Source organism: Eubalaena glacialis, chromosome 17 (genome assembly GCF_028564815.1).
Source record: "Eubalaena glacialis isolate mEubGla1 chromosome 17, mEubGla1.1.hap2.+ XY, whole genome shotgun sequence".
NCBI lineage: Eukaryota > Metazoa > Chordata > Mammalia > Artiodactyla > Balaenidae > Eubalaena > Eubalaena glacialis.
The window spans coordinates 46,577,617-46,596,456 of NC_083732.1; the positions used below are offsets into that span (position 1 = coordinate 46,577,617).

The 18,840-nt window shown below is 40.1% G+C and overlaps 1 protein-coding gene across 7 annotated transcripts in view; it reads right to left on the reverse strand.

Moving 5' to 3' along the window:
- Positions 1-7,813: 7,813 nt before the first annotated feature.
- Positions 7,814-18,840, reverse strand: part of CDH17 (cadherin 17) — a 71,886-nt gene continuing 60,859 nt past the window's right edge. For 4 of the 7 annotated variants that reach the window (XM_061171629.1, XM_061171628.1, XM_061171626.1 and 1 more), the window contains 5 exons: positions 18,268-18,398; positions 15,885-16,124; positions 11,206-11,322; positions 10,958-11,071; positions 7,814-7,914 (listed from right to left, as the gene is read on the reverse strand). In XM_061171629.1, coding sequence (XP_061027612.1) covers positions 7,814-7,914; positions 10,958-11,071; positions 11,206-11,322; positions 15,885-16,124; positions 18,268-18,398 — 703 coding nt within the window. The remainder of the gene's footprint in view (positions 7,915-10,957; positions 11,072-11,205; positions 11,323-15,884; positions 16,125-18,267; positions 18,399-18,840) is intronic. The other 3 variants (XM_061171631.1, XM_061171627.1, XM_061171630.1) reach the window with 3 other exon arrangements.

An 18,840-nucleotide genomic window follows, 5' to 3' on the forward strand; every position in this document is an offset into this window, starting at 1 on the left:
ATACAAAAGAGGCTGAAGCTGGGAGAATGTTCCAGGCAAGGCACGCATAAAGGAACGAAATGGAAGGCATTCAGCCTTCTCAAGGAAGTGCCGGATGGTCAGTGTGGCTAAAGCATGGTGAGCAAGAGGAAGGAGGCAGGAGACCAGGTCAGAGTGCCGCACCAGGCAGGCCTGTGAAGGGATTCAACGCTATACTTCTTTCATTCAGCATTTGGCTCTCAGGCCACGACTTCCTTCAACAGTCCCCTTAATGCCTGGCACAGACCTTTGCTCAGGATGAGATTTCAGCAGATACTTGATAGTTGAAATGACTGAGGTCCTGGTCTTGAGCAACCCTTCCAGAACCTCCCACCCATCAGTCATTCTCTGCCCAAATTCAGAGTCAGGTCTCCCAAAGGTCTCTCTTCAATCCTTGTGTTTGACAATGTCCAGCCCTCACTCGTGCTTATCCCAGGAAATGGAGAGCTCAGTGGATGAGAATGACTTTGGTGAGCATGTCTCATCACTAACTCTCCTCTTTTTCTTTTTTTCAGTTTTATTGAGATGTATAGTAATTGACAAATAAAATAAAATTTGATTGGCCAAAAAATTCGTCCGAGTTTTTCTGTAAGATGTTACAAATGAACTTTTTGGCCAATCCAGTATTCAAAAGTGTACAACGTGATGATTTGAGTTACGTACACATTATGAAAGGATTCCTCCCATTGAACTATTTAAATTAACACAATCATCACCACACATATTTACCTTTTGTGTGTGTGTGTGTGTGAGAACATTGAAGTTCTACTGTCTTCCAAATTTCAGTTATACAATACAGTGTTATCAGACTAATTTACTTCTGAGAGTTGGTCCAGCAGTGTGGTTAAAGTCTGAAACTTGGGAGTCAGGCTTCCGGAGACCCTTATCCTGGTATATTTCCCTCTAGCTGTGCCCTGCAGGATGAATCGGTTCACCTCCTTAGCCTCAGGTTTCTTCCTGACAAGAGTGCTTTTCTCGTAGAGTTTTTGTGGGGATTAAACGGGATGATGCATAGAAAGCCCTTAGGCAGTGCCTGGCACACAGTGAGTGCTTCATGATTAGCTGTTGTTAGCTATAGCTATATTATTAGCATTAGCATTATCAACCATGGCCCTTAAAATGCCCCAGATTTCCCATTTCGTCCTCCCCTTCTGTATTTGGAGAAACGCTAAGGCACAGCTGGGTGTCACTTCTGTGATGGGTTCCCAGACCCTCAGGCAAAAGTGAAGGTCTCTCTTCTCTCATCACCGCAGCGATCTGTGTGCTCCACCTTGGTGTTACCTGATGCTCACCTCAGTGCATGATGACTGTTTAGGTTGTCTCTCCTGTGCAACTGTGCAGCCCATGAGAACAGGGAAAGTGCCTCTGTGTAACAACTGTCGATTCAAGACTCACATTTTTTCACATTTTAACATCTCTGAAGTTGAGGATGCAATCATATAATGGTACAGCAAAGTTAACTGATAGTGCTCTTTTCTTTTTTTTTTTTTTTTTGAAGTGGTTTATTTATTTATTTATTTATTTATTTATTTATTTATGGCTGTGTTGGGTCTTCGTTTCGTGCGAGGGCTTTCTCTAGTTGTGGTGAGCGGGGGCCACTCTTCATCGTGGTGCGCGGGCCTCTCACTATCGCGGCCTCTCTTGTTGCCGAGCACAGGCTCCAGATGCGCAGGCTCAGTAGTTGTGGCTCACGGGCCTAGTTGCTCCGCGGCATGTGGGATCTTCCCAGACCAGGGCTCGAACCCGTGTCCCCTGCATTGGCAGGCAGATTCTCAACCACTGCGCCACCAGGGAAGCCCGATAGTGCTCTTTTCTTTCTTAGTGTCACATAAAATAACAACACATCTTACAATATACGGTTCCATAGATTAGATGAAATATGGTAGCTTTGGGCATGGCCTTCAGAGTAAGACTTCTGGGATCGTTTATTTGTGACCTTGAGCAAGTTACATGCTTAAGCTTTCTCTATCACTGTTTCTGATCTGTACAATAAACATAATAATTGTATCTCACTCATACAATTGTTGTAAGGATTCAATGACAATATTTTGTAAGGCATTTAGAATAGTTCAGGGCACATTATAAATGTTGTAGAATTATTAGCTACTGCTGTTTGTGTTCCTAGTGACCAACTCAGTATCTGGCCATGATGGGGGTTCGATAAATATCTGACAAATAAGCAAAAGAGCAAAACAGCAAACTAACTATGACAGCCATGGGAGGGCAGGCTCAGACCTTCCCTCAAGAGGCCCCCACTGCAGGAGCTGGCTGACTGCCATCTTCACCTTCAGGATCACACCCCTAGTCAGCAACCTGGCAGAGTAGGGGTTCTAAGATCAGTGGTTTCTGCCGAACATGGGTTCCTCCATCAGTCTTTGCTTCGGGGCTCTGCTCCTGCCTGGCCCAGGCTCTCTCAGAGCTGTATAATGGGCCTGAGGCTCTTCACATCAATACCCCCTCCCTCCTTCTCTTCTTTAACACCTGTCAACCTTCCATCATGGCTCAAGGTCAAAATCCCTGTGCTGGGATTTCTGCGAGCATATACCAAGCCACGTTTGCTTACTCAGGGGAATCCCTCCCCCTCGTAGGCCCCAGGAAGGCTGTCTGAGACTCCACCACAAAAGGCAAAACTCAGCAGGGAACCTCAGCTGGGGCCTCTCCCCTCCTGCCCCACAGTGGACCTTCCCCTGGTTCTTTGTGTCCACCGCCAACCAAGGCCATGGCTGACTCTGGCTGTCCCAGAGCAGAGCCCCCGAAAACTCTGCCTCCGGGATCTCTTCTTGGCCAGGAGCCAAAGAGGCGCAGTTTAACTTCCGTTACTAAAAATATATTCTGTTTTCTCCCTGTCCTGTGCTTAATTCAAGAGACTAACTGAAATGCTGGGTACACACAGGGGCTATTTTTATTCCCACCTCCTTCTGCATACCCTCCTCCCCTTCCAAATGCAGCCCTCCAAATCCTGGACTTACCCTCAGCCCAAGTGTTGCAATGGAAAAAACGAGAACTCTTTCTCTCAATCAGATGAACGCTTGTTTCCATAACCGGCCATTCGTCACACCCCTTCCTGTCGCACTGTGCACTCAGTCGGCCCTTCCAGGATAAGGACCACGTGAAAAAAACGAGAGTTTTGATTTCCGCCCAAAGAAACCAATGACTGTTCGAGGCAAGGAACTTGTGGAGGCCTAAAGTGGGACTTGTGCTTTAGCCATAGACATTATTAGCCCTGGATTCCAGGGCAGCATCTTACCCTTTAGAATTATCTACCATCTCGGGAAGCCGTCCTCCTTGTCTTAAGGGCCCAGATGGCTGACACACGACTAACACATAGCATATAGTCATTTTGAAATGTTGAATGGAGCCTGAACTATGCTAGGAGGTAAAAGTGGAAAACCAATAAAATGGGAAATAATTGTTTGTGTTATAAAAAATGTTATTTATTTTTGTTAACACTGTCAGGAATTTCCCTTTAAATAGCCAGTTCTCCAAGCACAAGCGCAAGAAGATCACTTTACAGAAATGTGTGTTTTCACAGTAATTTTTGCTCTGGTCTACAAAGGGGCGACTCTCCTTCAGGTGAAACCAGCTTCTTTCTTCTCAGCTTCGTGGCTGGAGTTCATAGGCTCCGATGTGCTGGCAAGAGTGACCTGGGTCTGGACCCACCAGGCTGCTCTTAGCTGAAGGATCTCTGTGGGCCAAGGAGTGGCTCTTTTGACAGCATCCCTTCCTACCTTCCCTGAACTCTGGGGCATGGCCCATGTTTGCATTGGGAAAGGGTCTAAGCAGGCCTGGTTAGGATTAAAGGTGCCCAGAAAGTTGAGAGGATTGGGAAGCTGATGTTCTGAAGAAAGACGCTGATTCAGACCCTACAAAAGATCATATTCCACACCAGTCTGGTACTAACTCCTCTGGGGATTGTCTGGAATAAGGGATCTCAGCTGTGGTTGCACATTAGACTCACATGGGGATATTTTTTCAGAATATTAAAGCTAGGGCGCCCTGCCCAGAGATGCTGACTCAGTTGGGGATAGGACTCTGGAATGAGTATTTTTGAAAAACTCCCCCAGGTGTTTCTAACCTGCAACCATTGAGCACTCCTGTGGTAGAGAGCTGGGTATCCGACACCTGACCACAGTCTTGAGACTCAGTCAGAATAAGACAAGCTTTCGTGAGAAGAAATTTAGGAGCAATGAGTGGTGTTTGGAGAACACACCTGCATTGTGTATACATTGTATGGATATCTTCACAGGTGTGTAAAATGTATATTTAAGTATATACAATGTGTGACACATTTGAATGCAACAAAATAAAAAATAGCATTAGTCTTGAGAGAGTCTCCTCATAAGATAACTTTTAGGTTTGAATTCTATTTTTTTCTCTCTTACTATTTTAAAACCTGTTTTAAAACATTGATATTATGAACAAATATTGTATGATTCCATTTATACCTAGCACACTCAAATTCATGGAGACAGAAAGTTAGAATAGTGGTTACCAGGGACTGGAGGTAGGAAGGAATGGGGAGTTCTTATTTAATGAGTAGAGTTTCATTTAGGAAGATGAAAAGGTTCTGGAGGTGGATGATGGTGATGATTGCCCAACAACGTGAACGGACTTAATGCAACTGAACTGTACATTTCAAAACAGTTTAAATGAGTTTTTAAAATCAAATTGTAAGATATTGTATCTTTTCAGGTAACTTTTAAGGTTCCAAGTTTAACAAGTTCCCATGATGCATATGGCATTACACAGAATCTTGGAAACAAATTATTTCCTTCTTGCCCTAGATACTTCAGAGGTAATCTCAGCTTCCTGCTTGTGAGCTATCTAGACCATGGACCAGCACCCTGAGATCTCTACTCTTAATTTACTGCTCTCCAGAAACCCCTGAGACTTTCTACGTAGCTGCTCACAGGAGTTGCCCCTATACTTCCCACCCCCACCCTGAGACCCTCTCACTCTCCCTGCTATTTCTTAACCATCCAGAAATTCTTGAGGGCTTTGTCACTCACAGCCTCATTCACCACTGCATTCAGCTCTGAGGATGTTTGAACGGAGCATCAGAGTTTGTATGTAGGGAAACGGAGTGTAGTGAAGTGGGAGTTTAAGGCCTCTTTGAGGATACTGTAACTAAAAACAGAGAGAGGATTAGTTTCAGTTTTGTCAAGTGGGTGGCTCTAAGACGACAACAGCATAAGTGGCCTACATGAATCAGCTATTTCATGTATTCATTCTTCAAAAACTTATAAAGGAGCCACTATGAGCCAAGACTTGTCATAGAGACATTGAAAGGATTCCAAGAAGTCCCAGACTAGTTGGGGGGATCAAATGGGCTCTAACTGTAGAACATAAGGTCCATAAGCAAGGCACAAATATGCACTCCTGGTTGCAAGGGCAGAAATATATTGAGCTTTAAGTAATAAGGAGTGTACTGGCTCACAGGATAGGAAAGTCCAGGGCAAGGTTGCCTTCAGACACAGCTGGATCCAGGCACTCAACATCTTCAGAATCTTCTCTCAAGTGTCTGTGGTCCTTGTTCTGGGGTAGGCTTACCTTTTGTGGTAACTAGAATGCTCTGAGTTTATTTTCTACTAGTTTAGCAAATTCCACTTAAAGAGAGCTATTTTCTAAGAGTTTCAACAAAATTCTAGAAGTGAGAGATGGGAAGATGGGGGAAAACAGGAAGTTGACTCTACTCAAACCATACAGACTAGGTGTGGAAGAGCCAGGTGAAGGGGAGGGGAAGATGTTTTTCAGTGGAAATGGAACTATCTTTACCAGAAGAGGGAATAGATCCTAGAATTTTCCTCACCACAGTATAGAAGTTTAGATGAGGTAGTGGCCTGGTACCCTGTAGTTTCCTAAGACAAGGCTTCCCAAAGGGACCAGTATGTAAGTTGGTCTTTAAGCCTTTAGGAATGGGTGGGATCTGGTCGTGGAAGGAAGAGAAGGTTTAGAGGGAAGGCCCACCCAGAGGAAGAACAGCACAAGAAATGTGAATACTAATCAGTGATTTTAGACAAGAAGGTTATGTGTGATCAGTCTATTATTAGGTGATACAAGTTGGTCCAGAGAGAACAACCCTGAACTGAGGCAGGAGGCATCCCTGAGCCCTCTGAGCAGACCTGCCTTGGGACTGCCTCAGTCTTTCAGGAATGATAAAGTGATTTCCGGAAAATAAGCAGGGCTAGCAATGATGCAATTTTAAGTGAACTAAATGTCATATCACAGTCACTCTTGGTCAAAAACACACAAGAAAATACCTATAGAAGTTGCTGAGAAAGTTAAACCATTCCTTAGGTTGCAGTATAATTTGCTGTTGGTGCTCTTAGATTTTTGTTTTCTTGTTTTGTCTTTCAGCGTATGGTGAGACAAGAGAGAACCTCACCATTATGAGATTTCCGATGAGCCTTGTGTGGAAAAAAAACAGGTGAAAGAGCTCAATATCATCCTGAAGCACGGGATAACATTATATCAATACAAGAAAGTAATACTGAGGTCTTAGAAATAGAGTTTGGATATTTTCTTTTGTTTTACTTTTTTGTCTTTAAAAAATATAATAAAAGCCCACAAAGAGGATTATTTATGAAAAACAGAACTCCATGGCCTGCTTCAGCCATCATTGTAGGAGCACCTTTTCAGATACAAGTTGTTTTCCCAAAAATTCTTGAAAATTCTGAGAGGCTGTGTAATGTTAAATGCTTTCAAGCCTTGAATAAGGAGCCAGAAAACAGCTCCAGGGCCTCGAAATGCTTCCAAATCTCTAAGGTTTTCTTATTTAAAATTTTAAAATTCCTAGTGTATCTGCCTTGAACACCCCAATCCACAGTCATGAGCACAGGGAATTTTTATTTCATTGTGGACCCCCTCTTTATGGGTTAATTCTACATGGGAGGCAATTTTGATAAATGACAGATAACCATTGTTATCTAGTCCTTCCCTCAACAAATGCAGAGAACCAGGAAGCAGAGACAAAGAGATCCAAGAAACAAAACCAAAGCCAATGTTTATTCTTGATTTTTGTCACTACATCTTTTGTGCTTCCTTATCTTCCTCTACTGTTAAATATATAATAACCGAAACTTTATTAATATACACATAAAGAAAACATGCGCAGCATGCGAGCATGGTAGGTAGTGAGTAAACACGGTTAGCAGCTGGTGTTGGCACCAGGGTTTATGAAGCAGGCCTCTGCATGGTCTGCAGTGGGTTCATGCTGTTCCCAAGTGCAAAATCCTCCAAGGAAAAGCAACATAAGCCACGTGGGGCTAAAGGAGGCTAATAACAACAAAGAGTTTCCGTTCAAACTAAGGGACAGGTCTGCGCTTTAACGTTTTTCCTGAGACTTAGCTTTGTTCTTTCCTCCAACAAATGTTTTAAAATTAGTGAAATACCAAAGGAGATATGGAGGAAGGAGACACGGGATGGAATTAGAAAAAGCATAAATGGAATCCAGGATGCGCTGTGATGGATGACTGATAGATCTCTTGATGACGAAAAAATGCACAGAGTATTTCATCAGCCCCTCTTTCCCTAAGAGGGAAAAGCACATACATTTTTGTGTTTGGATAAATAGCTAAGGCTTTTGCAGGGTGGAAAAGTGTCATGAGAAAATGGAAAATATCTCTAATGTCTATAGCACATGAAATATCTAAGAGTAATAAAATAGTAAAGGGCAAGAGGGTATATCGTAAAAAATTATAGTGCACATGTTGGATGAAAAGCAAAATTATGGGATTAAATGGTTGTGTTACTGAAATAGCACTTGGTACATAGACTCAAACATTCCTTTTCATATTCAGTTTCTCAGAGGCTTGACTTCAGATGCCTGAGCACTTTCAACATTACGTTGGCCTTTATTCTTCTTTATCTGGAAAAACACAACTGCTAAAATTATACCTAAAAGAGAAAATTCAGAGTCAAATAGATGGAGTCTTAAAATGTACTGTCACATTCATTTATAAAGTAGCACCCACATAGGAAAAAATGACTCATATAATTTCATTTTTGTTTGTGGTTCAACAAAGTTTCATTGTCCTGGTGATTAAGGGATTCTAGGCATGGGCTTTCTTAGATAAGTAAGCTTACCACTTATCTTGTTGTCAGTAAGTATGTAACAAGTCCCAAGTCATATCGAAGCTGGTGGCTATCGCTGGGTCTCTATCAAGGAATATAGGACCTAATGCCCGCACTACCCTGAAGACTAAGTGTATGAGCATCGGACAGAATTCCTGAACTTCAGACACAGTCAATAAATGTTGATTCCAGTTCTTCTTCCTCTTCCCTAGAGGAAGTAGTCCAATGAGAAAAACCAGAAAGCTGTTCTTAGACCAATTCACCTACCTAAAGCCTACTTTCACCATGTCCACATCAAGTATTACATTTTCTTTGCCGTCTTCCTCATCGTTCCAGCTTGAGTAGACTACCTAACCTCTCTGGTTTCCCCAATCTCTGACCTCCTACAAAATTACATTGTGCATTTTAGCACTAAATGTATACTATAAATCAGAGACTTATCTGGAAAAGTAAGTTGTTTTTAAGAAATTAACCTGTCACTAAGTTTACAAGAGGAATCATGGCAAAAAAGACTGGTTGCTCAGAAGCCCGTTAAGAATCTTGCAATATTCCCAACCCTCCTATTTTGAAAAAAGTAAGGATATGAAACTACAAGATCCTATTACTTCTATCTTTAGATCACCAAACTCATCCAATCTTTAACTTGTGGTAAAATTATGAGAGTAAATGGTCATGTTAGAAAACCATGGCATATAAACTCAAAAATCCTTCCAAGATGAGAGGACAAATAGAATAAGAAAAGGCATAGAGGTAGAGGGGAGTTTGATAAGTGAGTAAACCTCAAAAGCCAGCTCAATTAGTATAAAAGGTGTGCACCAAACTGGTTCTCAAAGAGAAATGATGGTCACCATGCAATATTAGGATGCATAATGGTCATGTCACAAAGGCCCTTCTATGTCATAATAATGAGGAATTCGAATGGAAGGGTATAAGGAAATGAGATCCCTTTTAGAGATGTGAATCAGAGTCCAATGTGGTAGATTGGATGGCAGCAGAAAAGACCAGATGCCAAGAGAGCAATTAAGAAGACTTAGAATAATCCCAGCTCTTCCTTTAAAAGAGAAAGGATGTGGAACTGTATAAACCCCTTTACACAGGTGAATTGATGAAGTATCTACTTTTTATTTTTAATACATCTTTTTTGGAGTATAATTGCTTCCCAATGCTGTGTTAGTTTCTGTTGTACAACAAAATGAATCAGCCATATGCATACATATATCCCCATATCCCCTCCCTCTTGAGCCTCCCTCCCACCCTCCCTATCCCATCCCTCTAGGTTGTCGCAAAGCACCGAGCTGATCTCCCTGTGCTATGCTGCTGCATCCCACTAGCTATCTATTTTACATTTGGTAGTGTACATACGTTGATGCTACTCTCACTTCACCCCAGCTTCCCCCTCCCCACCCTGTGTCCTCAAGTCTATCCTCTATGTCTACGTCTTTATTCCTGCCCTGCCACTAGGTTCATCAGTACCTTTTTTTTTTTTTTTAGATTCCATATGTATATATACGTTAGCATACAGTATTTGTTTTTCTCTTTCTGACTTACTTCACTCTGTATGACAGACATTAGCATACAGTTTTGTTTTTCTCTTTCTGACTTACTTCACTCTGTATGACAGACTCTAGGTCCACCCACCTCACTACAAATAACTCAATTTCGTTTCTTTTCATGGCTGAGTAATATTCCATTGTATATATGTGCCACATCTTCTTTATCCATTCATCTGTTGATGGACACTTAGGTTGCTTCCATGTCCTGGCTATTGTAAATAGTGCTGCAATGAATATTGGGGTACATGTCTCTTTTTGAATTATGGTTTTCTCAGGGTATATGCCCAGTAGTGGGATTGCTGGGTCATATGGTAGTTCTATTTTTAGTTTTTTAAGGAACCTCCATACTGTTCTCCATAGTGGTTGTATCAATTTACATTTCCACCAACAGTGCAGGAGGGTTCCCTTTTCACCACACCCTTTCCAGCATTCATTGTTTGTAGATTTTTTGATGATGGCCATTCTGACCCGTGTGAGGTGATACCTCATTGTAGTTTTGATTTGCATTTCTCTAATAATTAGTGATTTTGAGCATCTTTTCATGTGCCTCTTGGCCACCTATATGTCTTCTTTGGTGAAATACAAGTAGCTCATGGAGCTCAACAGCAAAAAAACAAACAACTCAATTAAAAAATGGGCAGAAGAAGTATCTACTTCTAATACTTAACTTGTGGTGAGGACATCAGTTGAAAGAGGGTAAGGACTACAGTAGGCACTGAGCTGTTTACAAAAAAGAAGACAGGGAACTCTGCTGTCTAGCATGGCCTGTGATGCAGTGGGATTATTCTGAGATAATAAAGAATCAAGGCCCACAGTCACGAAACATAAAAAGGGGAGTTCTGCAAAATTTCAGGTATGCCAGCATCTCCACTGGAAGGCTAGCTTCTACCTATTCCAACAATGGCAGACTAGACCATAAGCTCTGTGAGTGAAGGATCTGTGTATGTCTGTCACTGTGTTCCCCACCAAGCACAGTGCCTGACACACAGCAGAGGCACAGCTACTGCATTTCTTTCTCTTTCATCATGAAAGCTTGGTAACTAGGCATAAAATACATTAATTTATTCTTTAAAGCCTCTTATGTTGTATTTCCCAAACTAACCAGCAAGGAAGTGATAGGTAGAGGGTGGTACTAAAGCAGTAGTTCCCAATCAGGAAAGTTGGATATGGTTTACTGGTGATCTATATTCTTGGTTATTGCATAGATTGCCATTTGAGGAGCCCCAGACCAGTCCATGAAGTCAGACCCTGATGTGAGCTTATGTTTCCAAGGCCCAGAACAGAAATCCTTGAATCTGAGAAATTATACTCACCAATGACCAAAAAGGTGGTAAGGAGTACACCAACTGTCACGCCCACAGTGGGTATCCCAGGCATGTGACCTGCTGGTTGGAAACAACTATCTTCCACACACTTGCAGAAAGTAACTGAAAAACAGAACAATATTTCGTAGATAAATTTTCGAGCGAACAATTGCAGAATCCCATATCAAAGACAAGAATTCCTACAAACTACCATATTGACAGACATTATCCCAAGTTGCCTGCAGCAAAATATCTACCTGGTAAAGAGACAGTCCCTTCCAAGGGTGGCCGACCACCATCATTGATGCGGACTGGGATGTGGTAAACTCTCTCCTCAAAGTCCGTGTGCTTGGTGGAGAGGCTGGCATGAGTTCCTGTCAGAATAGGGAAAAAATGACTGACATGAAAACACAACTGTAGGCCCCTGGATGAGCAGGAATAAAGCTCATCTCTGTATCATATAATACTAAAGTTGACTGGGAAATGGTTAGATATAAGTATGAGTTAAACTACCAAAAGTATCACCACTCCACAGGTACCCTCCATAATGTCAAAAAGGATGCTAAAGCATCCTTCAAGTTCTCAATTCATGACTTCTCTGTAGAAATGAATACTAAATATAGTAGGTTGTCATTACTCATGGTAGTTATGTTCTATATAGTGACCGCAAACACTGAATTAGAAAGAGAAAACATATTTGAAAAAATAACTGCTAACTTTTTTCCAAATTTGATGAAAAGTCTAAATCCTCAGATCCAAGAAGACAGACAAATCTTAGGAAAAAGAAAAACGAACAAAACTACACCAAGGCACATAATACTCAAATTACTTAAAACTAGTGAAAAAGAAAATCTTAAAGACATCCAGAGAAAAAAGACACATGACATTCAAAGGAACGAAGAAGAAACAATACAATCCAGAACACAATGGAGAAATATCTTTAAAGTACTCAAAGAAAAAAGTCTCAATAAGTTTAAAAATATTCCAGTCAAATGTTCTCTGTTCACTACAGAATTAAATTAGAAATCAGTAACCAGGAATATGTGGGAAATCCCCACATATATGAGAACTAAATAGCCCACTTCTAAATAACCCATGTGTCACAGGAGAAATCTAAAGGGAAATTAGAAAGTATTTTGAACTGAATGAAAATGAAAACATATCAAACTTTATAGAATACAGCTAACATGACACTAAGAGATAAATTTATAGCACCAAATGCCTGTGTTAACAAAGAAAAAGTTCTCAATTGTCTCAGCTTCCATCTAAATAAAAATAGAACCAGAAGAACAAGCTAAATACAACATAAGAATAATAAAGGAAATAACAAAGATCTGAACAATGAAATACAAAACAAAAAAATAGAGCAAAATCAATGAAACCAAAAGCTGGTTCATTGAGAATATATCAACAAAATTAATAACCTCTAGCCAGCTTGATCAGGACCAAAAAAGAGGCAAAATTTTCCAATATCGGAATGAGGTGATATCACTACATATTCTGCAGATATTAAAAGAATAATAAAATAACATTATGAATAACTTTGTGCCAATAAATTAGACAAATCAAATGAAATAGAGAAATTATTTGAAAGATACAAACTAACAAGCTCAACCAAAAATAAATCTATAACTTGAATAGCCCTATATCTATTAAAGAAATTGAATTTGTAGTTAACTTATGGTAAGGACACCAGTTGAAAGAGGGTAAGGACTACAGTAGGCACTGAGTCCTACTGTAGAAAACTTTGGGCCAGAAACCTTCACTGGTGAATTCTATCAAACATTAAGGAAGAAATAAAAAACAATTTTACACAAACTTCCAGGTAATTGAAGAGGTAGAACCCTTCCTAACTCATTCTATGAAGCCAGCACTACTCTGATACCAAAATCAGACGAAGACACTGCAAGAAGAGAAAAATACAGACCAATATCCCTTATGAATATAGATAGAAATATCCTTAAAATTTTAGCAGATAAAATCCAACCGCATATAAAAATGCTAATATTTCACCACCAAGTAAGCTTTATCCCAGGAAGAGAAGATTGAATTAACATCCAAAAGTTGATTGATATACTTCTCCAATTAACAGACAAAAACAACAACAACCAAAACCCCAAATCAACCATACAATCATCTCAATAGATGCAGAAAAAAACCCTGAAATTTTTAGCACCCATTCCTAATTTAAAAAAACCAAAAAACACCTCTCAGCAAGTTAAGAATAGAATATAAAGTCCTTAGTCTGATAAAGGGCATCTACAAAAAACCTATAGCTAACTTTATACTTAATGGTGAAAGACTATGAATGCCTTCTCCCTAAGATCAGGAACAAGCTAAGTTGTTTCTGCTCTCACTACCTTCATTCAATATTGTCCTGAAGATTTTAGCCGCTAAGAAAGCAAGCTAAAGATATAAAAGCCATCCAGACTGGAAAGGAAATAAAACATAATTCACAGACAACATGACTGTCTATGTAGAAAATCTATGAAAATGTAAGAAAAAGAGGGAGAGAGAACTTACAAGTGAGGTCAGCAATGTTATAGGCTACAAGATCAATATACAAAAATCATCAATTATATTTCCACATCCTGGAATTACTTAAAAATTTTAAATTTTTAAATATTTAAAATAGCATAAACATATGAAATGCTTAGGGGAAATTCTATAAGAACTATACATTGAAAATTAAAACACATTGCTCAGAGAAAGTAACGAGGACCTAAATAAGTGGAGACATAATCATATTCATGGATTGGAAAATTCAATTTTGTTCAGATGTAAATTCTCCCCCAAATTCAGCTATAGATTCACACAATCTCAATCACAATCTGCATAGGTTTTTTGGGTAGAAATAGACAAGTTCAATTCTAAAATTTATATAGAAATGCAAAATAAATGTTTTGAAAAAGAACAAAGCAAGGACATTTACACTACCTGATTTCAAGTCCTATTATTGAGCTGCAGTAATCAAAACATTAGAGTATTGCTATAAAGACAAAGAGATCAGTGAAACAAAAAAGAAAGTCCAGAAATAGACTCATATATATGTGGTCACTTGATTTTTGACAAAGCTGCCAAGACAATTCAATAGTGTTTAAACAATTAGATAGCCGTAACTGTAAAAGCTAAAACTATAAGACCTCTGAGAGAAAAAAAATTAGAAAAATTTAGTGACCTTGGCAAAAATTTCTTAATACCCAAAATAGTCACAGATTATAGAAGAAAAAAATCAGTAAACCAGATGTCATCAAAAAATTTTAATTTGCTCTTCAAAAGGCACTGTTACAAAATAAAAACATAAGCCATGGCCTGGGAAAAAATATTTATAAACATATATCTGACAAAGAACTTGAATCTAGACTATATAAAGAATGTTTACGACGCAACAACGGAAGTCAAACTGCTAAATATTTTAAGCAGGCACAATATTTGACCAGACACTATACCAGTGAAGATATATGGATGGCAAATAAGCATATGAAAAGATGTTCAACACCATTAGTCATTAAGAAAATATAAATTAAAACCATAATGAAATACTACACTCTCACTACAATGGCTAAAATTAAAAAGACTGAGCATAGCAAGCATTGGGAAGAATACTAAGCAACTAGAATTCTCATTCACTGGTGGGAATGTAAAATGTTACAGACTATTCGGGAAGCAATTTGATATTCTCTTAAAAATTGGACTGTATAGCTACCACATGATGACTTGTAGGTATTTAACCAAGAAAAATGAAAGCATAGCTCCTACAAAGCACTTGTTCACAAATGTTCATAGCAGCTTTATTTGAAATAGCAAAAATTGGAAGCAATTTAAGTAATAATCAATATGTTAATGAATAATAAATCATGATATAGTCATACAATGCAATACTACTCTACAATATAAAGGAGTGAAGTGTTGATATATGCAACAACATGGTGAAATCCCCAAATAAGTATACTAAGTGATATTCGCCAAACAAAAAAAGAGTACATGCTCTTATTTTATTTAGATCAAATTCTTGAAAATGCAAACGAATCTATAGTGACAGGAAGCAGATCAGTGATTACCTGGGGATGAGGGATGGACAGTGTGGGGTGGAAAATAGGGATTGCAGCAGAGCATGAATAAAACTTTGGGGGTGGTGGAACTGTTCTTATCTGATTGTGCTGATGGCTTCAATGGTATATACATATATTGATTTTTATAAAATTGTATGCTTTAAATATGTGCTGTTAATTGTAAGTCAATTACATTTCAATAAAGCTCTTTTTGAAAATCATGATGAGCGGGTTTCCCTAGTGTGCAGTGGTTAAGAATCCACCTGCCAATGCAGGGGACACGGGTTCGAGCCCTGGTCCGGGAAGATCCCACATGCCGTGGAGCAACTAAGCCCATGTGCCACACTACTGAGCCTGCACTCTAGAGCCCACGTGCCACAACTACTGAGCCCGTGCACCACAACTACTGAAGCCCTCATGCCTAGAGCCCATGCTCGGCAACAAGAGAAGCCACCGCAATGAGAAACCCGCGCGCCGCAACCAAGAGTAGCCCCCGCTCGCCGCAACTAGAGAAAGCCCGCGCAGCAAGGAAAACCCAACACAGCCAAAAATAAAAATAAATAAAATAAATAAATTTATTTTTTTTAAAATCATGATGAAACCTGTTTCTCAGCTGCCGCTGGAAATTTTGCAGTGCTGCTCTGATTGTCCAACTATTCATGTACACTAAGAGAGAGGTTGTGTATTAAAAATCTTTCTTTCCTCCAAACGCCGGGGGCTTTCAACCCTCCGGAGAGCTTGCCTGTGCAAGTTTCCACAGCATGAACTTCCTTCCTGGAGCGTGGAAGAAAGCTCTGTGTTGAGTGCTGCATGCATACCAAGGCAAATAAAAACTCATTCCATCGCCCATCAGTGTTTTTCTCGATGTTCTTTTGACAACTCACCATTGATTTTGGAAACTTCCCAGTCTTTTTGTAAGCTTTCACTGCCAAGGGAAAATGTAAAGTGTCGACCCCGAAATGACTGCTGATCATCATCAGTGGCCTCGAAAATGAGACTTTCAGGTGCTTTAGGGGGATAGCAGAAGAACAAGCCTGTGTACTCCTTGGCCAGCCGCGGCGGGTTGTCGTTCACATCCATGAGGGTCAGGTGCAATTGCGCCGTGGAGCTTAAGGAGGCTCCACCTAAGGAATTGAATCATTGAAATATGGTATCTGCTTTCTCATTCTCCTCTCAATAAGAAAGGATATTTCCTTTTCTTTAAACAAGAATTTACAATTCAGACCTAGTTTCATTTTCTGCTTAGAAAGTCTTGATAATAATAAGAACTATGTGCTAATATTTTATATACTTACTTCAAAACAACAATGGTGTACATTTACAGATGAGAAGACAGGTTCAGAGAAGTTGTGTGACTTGCCCAAGGTCACATAGTGGTAGAGAGGCTTCCAACCCAGGGGATCTGACTCTAGAGCCCACACCTTTAATTGCTCAACACTGACTTAGGCATGTTCGTTAAGTTTTCTAAGGCTCATTTCTTCAGCTGTAAAACGTGACTTTATGAGGATCTGACATGTATTCTTAGAAAATTGTACAGAGCTGTACAAATGTTATTTGCTGTGGTATCGTGGAGAAAATTTTGACCTCTGTAGCCTGAACAATTTGTAACTGTGTGATCATGGGCAAGTTACTTCTCAGTACCTTGGTTTCTTCATACATCAAATACGGTCAATAACAGTACCTACCCCCATAGTGTTGTATGAGGGGTAAGTGCTTAGAACAGGACGGTCAGTACAACGTAAACACTTACTGTTCTCATTCTCCCTGATGTTTCTACAATTTCTGACTCCGACCTGCTTCCATTCCAGTAAACCCTATCTGCCTGCTTTTCTTGTCGGCTGTCTCCTTAACCAAAGGAGGAAGTCATTTCATCAATGTGTATCATTTCAGGGCCAACAACTGCAAGCAGAGCAGGGTTTTGAACCCTGGTTTTGATTCATGAAACTTCTAAAATGTGAGACGCCTTTAGGACACATCCAAAGCGAAGTGCTGACCCCACAGTACATTTTAGCAGAAGGCACAGCACAAAGGCTTAGCCAGAAATTTCCTGCTGATTAAATCAGGAACTTTTAAATTGAGAGTTAGATTTATAGAGTGTGATAGTGGTATGTGCTAGAAGCACATCAACTAGAAGTAAGAGAGCGAGCCAGTCCCCGACCTGCCTCAGCGAGGCCGGTCCACTCACACACCATCATTCCAAGTTCGACACACGCTTCTGCATGTCTACCCTCATTGGTTTAACGTGACTGCAGTACTTTCGTTTTTCTTCATCTTTTCACAGACAGGGACCATTTTCATGATTCCCACCTATTGGAATGTTCCGCATTCCAGCTCCCAACCCTGGGCTTCACATTTTGAAAGTTTCCTTCTTTGGTATAAAACTATATTTATTTAGTCATAATTTGTTCAATTCTAATTTTTTGGTAAGCCAGGCAGATATATTTATTGTCTAATTAGAGGCTCTGACCAGCATAAGATCAACAGAATCCCGACTCCAAGTTGGAAAATTCCATTTAAACGTAAAGAAACTCAGTGTTTTCATCACGAGCCTTATCCCTGGTAAGCATAATATTCCTGTGAGTTTATTTTTATAGATTATATAAGATTCAAACATCCTTGGCTTATCTTTATAATAAATCTTTCCTTTCAAAAGTTCACCCGGTTTCATCAAAACAGATATCCAGGGCCACCCAAATCTACCAAATCAGAATCTGCAAGGTGAATTCCTATCTGTATTGAACAAGCTCCCGGGTGATTCTGGCATATATAAAGTTGAGAACATTGAACAAAACATTTTATGTTTCAAAAGGATGAGACCTCGGTCACTGCAATTTAAGCTTGAAGGAGCAAGTAATAGTCTAGGTCAGCAGGGCAGTGGTTTGACCCTGCTCCCTGGAGAAACCCACAGCCACTTTGGAGGAAGGGAGGTAGCTCAGTGGGGACACAGGAACCTTCCTAGAAGCTGTGGTCCCTTCAGGACACCCCAGAGTGAGCAGCAGCCCTGAAGCCTAGCCAGCCTCCAGGTGCATCCCTGCCTGAAAGAGCCCTGCTACCGAGCACGGGAGTTCTCATCTTGAACAAAACTGAGGTGTGAGCACTTCTCTCCACTTGTGTACCCTTCTCATTTTTCCAATGTAAGATATTCTGACAATTCGACCCAGTTTCCCACCCACCTCACCCTCCTTCCCATTTCTACTGATGTAGCCCCTAATCATTTGTGTTACCTTTTATATTATTTTTTTAATTTATTTATCTATTTAGGCTCACCTACTTCTGTTGCCACCACTTGTACCCGATACAGACTTTCAGCTTCCCTGTCCAGCGGAGCCACACTAAAGATCTCGCCGGTGACGGGGTCAATTTTTAGCCAACCTCTCTTGTCACCTCTTAATGAATAACTTTAGTAAGAGAAAAGAGCAAAAGGAAGCCCACGTTACTCTGCATGAAAATGTAAAGATAGTTTATGCATCACTATGCTATTATATCAGCACTATCCCTTGCATATTACTGACAACATATTTAAAGAAGCATGATCTAATATTATTACTGCTTTATTTGTATACCATCTGCCTTCAAAGGGAGGATTTGTTCATCCTTACAAAGTGGTTTTTGTACTTGTTTAAAAGAAAAGGTATAGTCACAAACCCTAGCAGAAAAAAAGTTAAACTTTTCTGGCAATCAAAGATTTTCAATTAAAACAACCTGGAATTATCTTTTAAAATTGATTAGCAAACCGCCCCCTCTCAGAAAACTTGAACACTCATTGGTGGAAATGTGTGAATGGGTGGATACTCAGAGGCTACTGGTGGGTGGCGCAGTAAATTCCTCATTCAGCAGACA